General features: G+C 41.9%; 1 protein-coding gene across 1 annotated transcript; it reads left to right on the top strand.

The window, feature by feature from the left end:
• The first annotated feature begins 2,980 nt into the window (after positions 1–2,980).
• On the top strand, positions 2,981–4,018 carry LOC104438621 (secoisolariciresinol dehydrogenase). The gene is given in 3 exon segments (XM_010051818.3): positions 2,981–3,018; positions 3,243–3,651; positions 3,653–4,018. Coding segments are annotated over 3 exon segments (813 nt in total).
• The last annotated feature ends 2,588 nt before the right edge of the window (positions 4,019–6,606 follow it).

Consider the following 6,606-nt stretch of genomic DNA (forward strand, 5'->3'; position numbering starts at 1 on the left):
AATTTTGACGAAATCGTTGATATGATACTTTGCTTTATGTTGGCTTTCTTACGCGGTGCGATCGATGTTAACATAAAATTTTATTGCATTTTTATAATTTTCTGAATTTTAATGATTTTTTATTTTTAAATTTTTCATCACATTTTCTTTCTTTTTTCCTTTCTTTCTTCCTTTGACTAGTTGTCAGGCCTTGGCTATGGCTGGCAACTGGCCATTGGCAATGCTCAACCTCATCGTCATTGGGCAAGGCTCGCCCTCATTGGGCTGGCGAGGTCGACCTCACTAGTGGCCTTAGTAGCCTTGGTTAAAGCTTGGCCTCATCGAATCTAGCAATGGTCAAGCCGCAGGGAGATTGCTATCTTTTGAAAAATAAGGGGATTGCTAAAAAGCAAAATTTCATCTCTCCATGGAATATGTCATATTGATAGAATATTGTAAAATGCAGTATTCAATTTATTTCCTTGTTCGTTTCTTTTTTCCATTATGTTTTATCTCTTATATCAGCAACAATGTGAAAAATGGGGAGTGATAAAATCTCGACTCTTTTCATTGAATTTTCTTATGCTCATTTCACCAGTAATGATACATATCCTATCAGCTTTCTTTGTAGCTATCAACGAAGCACAAATGCATGGAGAGCTCTATCTTGTAGACAACAAAACTACACATAAAAAAAAAAAGGATCATTCAAAGAGAAAAAATTGTATTACGACTTTTTCTCGTATATAAGAGCACATATGGGTATCAACATCACTGTTTATTTTGGCTAATAGATTTTATTATCAATCTGCCTATCAAAGAACTGTTTTCTAGACCTCAAGCTCTCTGTCAACAAGTGGGAGATTGTCTTTATATCTTCGGACGGTTTCTGTGGTACGTTATCTCCTTAATTAATCTGCGAGGTGAGGACACCTGGAGTGCCATAACTTGGCACACCGGGACACTTAAGTGCCATAACTTTAAAATGGTACACTTAAGTGCCATCATCGGAGTAAAATGGGACACTTAAGTGCCACTCCGGCGAAAATCCGGCCAAATGGCTGACGTGGCAATTTTCCGGCGAGTTTAGTCCAAAACGGCGTCGTTTTGCATGCGACGTGGCGGAGAAAACGCAAAAAACGATGCCGTTTCGTGCCTACGTGTAAATAATAATATAAAAATTAATTAAATTATAAAGTATTCAAAAAATTTAAAAAATTAAGAAAAATTTAAAATTTTTAAAAAATTAAGAAAATGAAAAATTAAAAAAAAAAAAGGGTGGGGCGGGTCGAACGGGCGGCGAGGCTGAGCCCTCGCTGCCGCCGCCTCCCCGCCGTCGCGGAAGGGCTGGCGACGGAGGGGGAGGGTCGGCGGGGTCGCGGTCCCCGGCCGACCGACGGCGAGGGCTGCGAGCCCTCGCCGAAGCGCGGCGAGGGCCGTGACCCTCGCCTAGATGCGGGCGAGGGCTCGCGGGCCCTCGCCGACCCCTCCCCACTCCGTCGCCGGCCCTTCCCGGCGGCGGGGGAGGTGGCGAGGGCCGCGAGCCCTCGCCGGATCTGGGCGAGGGCCGCGACCCTTGCCCAGATCCCGGCGGGTCGCGGGCCCTCGCCGCCTCCCGCCGCCGCCGGGAAGGGCCGGCGACGGAGGGGGAGGGTCGGCGGGTCGTCGGGCCCGGCCGGGGCCGGCCGGCCGGCGGCGGGCCCGCGAGCCCTCGCCGCGATTTGGCGAGGGCTCGCAGCCCTCGCCGTCGGTCGGCCGGGGCCGCGACCCCAATCGACCCTCCCCCCTCCGTCGCCTGCCCTTCCCGGCGACGGCGGGGGGCGGCGACGGCGGGGGGCGGCGGCGGCGAGGGCTCAGCCCTCGGCCGCCCGTTCAACCTCCCCCACTTTTTTTTTTTTAAATTCTTAAATTTTAAAATTTTCTTATTTTTTAATTTTTAAAATTTTTTAAAATTAAAATTTTTAAAATTTTTTTTTTTTAAAAAATTTTTGTTAATTTTTATGCTGATTTGGAGCTCCGGCGAGCCACGTAGGCAAAAAATAATAATAAAATATTGCCACGTAGGATTTCCGGCAAGGGTCGCGGAGGTGGCACTTAAGTGTCCCACTCGAAAAAAAGTGGCACTTAAGTGTACCGTTTGGAAGTTATGGCACTTAAGTGTCCCGGCGTGCCAAGTTATGGCACTTGTGCTTTGTTCTTCCGCCATTAATCTGCAGTAGGCATCTTTAGTACGACAGATTCCACAGGCTGGTGAAAGATGCTCCAGGAGGATCAAGCCATTTGATGGAATGGAAGAAAGAACGACCACTTGTTCTCGGGAAAACATCAGCGGGTGACACGGACTCGTATTAGTAGTTAATATCGGTAAATATCACAAAAAAATTTAAATTAATACACATATGACAAATTTATTTTAAATTGATATATTTGTGACAAATTTACTATCGTTAGTTTTTGACAAATTTTACCGTTAAGTTGCTGAATTGAATAATACATGGTAGTCGATAGATATAATAGTTTGGGGTTCCACCGTAAATATACTTATTTGTAATTTTTCGTGATATTAATTCATTTTAACAAAACTAATAAAGGCTATATATGTTATGAATATATCAGTTGAGATTTTTGGTTGTCAGAAATTAGTTTAGAATATATTTATCACAAGTATACCAACTTAAGATTTTTTTGTGGTCAAAAAATTATTTTGAGGTAAATTTATTATAAATGTACCAGTTTTGAATTTCTCATGATATTAACCCATTGTGTAATATGATATTGACGACCTGGTTTGTTTGGGATGATGTTCGCACGCCAAGGGTGGCCCCCTGATCTTTCATTATCCATGAAATTACACATGAATCCTGTGGCTCAATGGGAGTAGGTTAAGGCTCCACCCCCAAAAGTCTATATAACAAGAAGGTTCGGGTTCGATTGTTGTCACTGATCATACGAAAACCCCCTTGCTAGTAGCTAAGCCTTATTCGAAACAATCTTTCAAACCATGGCGACCACAACACTCCTCCCCCGGGAAGCACGAAGGTATTGCTCTTTTGCTCTCGGACTTACGTCCAAATAGATTATTTTCTAAACGATGGGAAAATTTGTCATTCATGTGGCTTTGGCAATGTGCGTGCGATTTAAGGATGTTGGAAATTACGTTTAAGAGTAGAGCTTTGCTCATCAAAGCTGGAAATGCTCTCGTTTTCGTTTCTTTTGTTCATGTAAAACTAGATTGTGTGGCTCATTAACACAAGGTTTTGCAGACTGGAGGGAAAGGTGGCAGTGATCACAGGTGGGGCGGGCGGCATAGGAGAATCGACCGCGAGGCTCTTCTCGAAGCATGGGGCTAAAGTCATTATAGCCGACATTCGCGACGACTTGGGCAAGTCGGTGTGCAAGGATCTGGGTGCCGAAACCGCATCCTTTGTGCATTGCGATGTATCAATCGAGTCCGATGTTGAAAACGCTATTGCCACTGCGGTCGACAAGTTTGGAAAGCTGGACATAATGGTGAACAATGCTGCGATCAGCGACCCGCCTAAGGCCAACATATTAGACAATGACAAGGCCGACTTCGAGAGGGTGATCAGCGTGAACTTGACGGGCGTCTTCTTAGGGACCAAGCACGCTGCTCGAGCCATGATCCCGTCACGGAGCGGAAGCATCATCAATGTCGGGGAGCGTCAGCTCGAGCGTGGGCGGGGTCGCGTCCCACGCGTACACCAGCTCCAAGCATGCTGTCGTGGGGCTCACGAGGAACGTGGCCGCAGAGCTCGGGCGATATGGAATTCGTGTGAACTGTGTCTCGCCTTATTTCATTCTGACGCCATTGACAAAGGAGTTCTTCAAAGTCGACGAGAGTTCAGGAGTCCGAGTGTATTCTAACTTGGATGGGGTGAGTCTACAGGAAGAAGATGTTGCGAAGGCTGCTCTGTATCTGGGGAGTGATGAGTCCAAGTACGTCAGTGGCCAGAATCTAGCGGTGGATGGAGGCTTCACCACCATCAATCCCGCCTTTGGATTGTTTGCTCGTGCTTAAATCATCTCCTCTTCGTACGAGCATTATCGTGCCATCCACTTTGTACCTTGTGTCCAATAAGAAGTCTTGAATATCATGTTGAAATTGAAAGGAAATCGAAAGGTTTCAAATTCCAAAAGAGCTCAAATCTATAAGTTGAGATGAGACCTCGTCTGGAAGTTGCACTATTTTTTTGGATTAAGGAAAATTAATGAAGTACATTCTCAACATTAATCCAAGGTCTTAGACATATTTTATAATCAAGTTATATTAGAGGGTGAACTATTTGTTAAGAAATGATGTGGGAAATTATTGAATCTTGTAATTCAAGTCTAATGCGAGAAGAAGAAATTACCAGGTGACATAAGAGATTAACATGTGTATAAGTTTGAAGTTTTTCGTAGTATTAACATTAAAAATAAATTTTTTCTTTCTACTTTGTTGAGCCTGTTTCTTTCGGAGTTTATAGGAAATTAAGTAATGATTTATACAAGGCATACCATGGGCCTAAAATGTTTTCTACATGAGCAGTCACGAAATGGAAAATTTCACTTATTAATGAAATTAGTGTAACGATGTTTTTAACACCGTCCGTGACCAAATAGTAACTCATAAAATAAAGAGAAGTCACTAGAAGAGAGGGCCTAACAAATCAGCTGCTCGTTGACTTCTCCATAGTGCACCAATGCATGTTGATCCTTAAATTTCACGCAAGATGGTTGCGTGAGATCGCTTGCTATGTTTATCTTCGTCGCTGGACACGAGGACATCACTGGTAAATGCCACTATTGAGAGCTAGTATAATGTAACTGCGCTTCCTAACGATGAATCTGTCTATTTTAACTCTCGCCTCATTGCATACTATGTCGCCCTAGGATTCTTGCATGCTGCAAACAGAGGCCTTTGCCTGACTCTTCCGAATTCATTACATCAAGACACATGAGCTTCCTCATTAACGATTCTTTTATCTATTCTTTATTTTTTTTATTTTTTTTTTGCAAGTTGACTGAGGAAAGTGAGAGGAAAATTATCCAATCAGTCCCGAACCTATTATACATATGTTAATTCATTTTTAAACTTTTCAATTTTGTCAGTTTAGTCATAAACCTTTGTGTGAGATTCTAATATAGTCTTTTCAATTGATTTTTGTCGGAAATCGCTGACGTAATTGTCTAGTCATCGCCGGCCATTTTACATGGTACACTATCAAGTCAGCGATTTTGACGAAAATTGCCAAAAATACTATAATAGAATTTATGCAAATATAGTGACTAAATTGATAAAATTAAAAATTTTATAATTAAATTTATGTTCATACAATATATTTAGTTTTTTTAAAATAAGGGCCTAGATGATGTGTTTGGTAACGATTCATTCTTGGAAACAAATTCGATCGAAATGATTATTTTTTATTCGTTCCCTGAACGATTCTAAGTAAAAGAACGCATTTGGTAAGCGTACAAAATTTCTGATTCTGGAATAAAATTGCATTTGATACCATGTTCATTGATTCTATTCCAAATCAATTTATTTTAATTTTTAAATAATTTTTATAATGTTTTCATTTTTTTTCTTTTCTTTTTTTCCTTTTTTCCTTTTTTTTTTTTTTTTTTTCTCATATTCTAATTCTTCTTCAAGTCGGTCGTTGGCCCTCGTCGGCTCGGCCTCACCGGCTGTTGGGCGAGGCTCGCCTGGCCACCGGTGAGCTCGCCGGACCTTGCCCTAGCCTGGTGAGCTTACTGGATCGGTTGCTGGTGACCGGAGGCGGCAGCGGCGAACAGCAGTGGGTGGTGACGGATGGCGGCGGGCGGCGGACGTGGGATGGCGGTCGATGAAGAAGAAGAAAATAGAAGAAGAAGAGTTTTGATTCTCAATTTTGTTCCCGAAACAAGAATAAACTTTTTTTTTATTATTCTTGATTCTCATCCCTAGATTCTGGGAACAAATTTATTCTCAAGAACAAAATTTTTACCAAACGTCCCAATTCAGAAAATCAGAATAAGACACCGTTTGGATGGTTACCCAAACTGATTTCGGGAAAAAAAATCGAAAAATCTGTTTGGATGGTTACCAAATAGTGCCTTAACTTTTTGACGGATTCCTCACCAGTAACTTCCCATCTTTTCTAAGTTTGGATGGTTACCAAATCTTTTCAATTTGGTGTCTTAACTCTTCGACGGATTCCTCGCCAGTAACTTCCCATCTTTTCTAAGACTTTACCAACCTGTAAGTCATCTATAAAATCATGATTTATTGATTTATGATGGCAGACAATCTACTGTTAGTAGTTGTTAACCATCTTCTCAATTTGGTCCAGGTGTTCGACCCCTAAGTGCTTTTGCAACCTCAAACCGAGAGTGCGGCATGATTCGTCGTTTGAGCCAATTCTAATTCGAGTTAGAATTCTCCATGTTTCATTTGGACCCATCGTATTCCATTAGTATGCTTCCGATCATTATTATAACTTGCTTTGTTTTGATCTTGATCGCTTTAATTATAACTCGTGTGGTACTGATTTTTTTTTTTAATAACATATAGTTCGCTTATAAATTTTGTATCAATTCAAGTTCTTTTGTATTTCTTGGTTCGTTTTGGCATTTGTATTTTGT

The sequence above is a fragment of the Eucalyptus grandis genome, chromosome 3, assembly GCF_016545825.1.
Source record: "Eucalyptus grandis isolate ANBG69807.140 chromosome 3, ASM1654582v1, whole genome shotgun sequence".
NCBI lineage: Eukaryota > Viridiplantae > Streptophyta > Magnoliopsida > Myrtales > Myrtaceae > Eucalyptus > Eucalyptus grandis.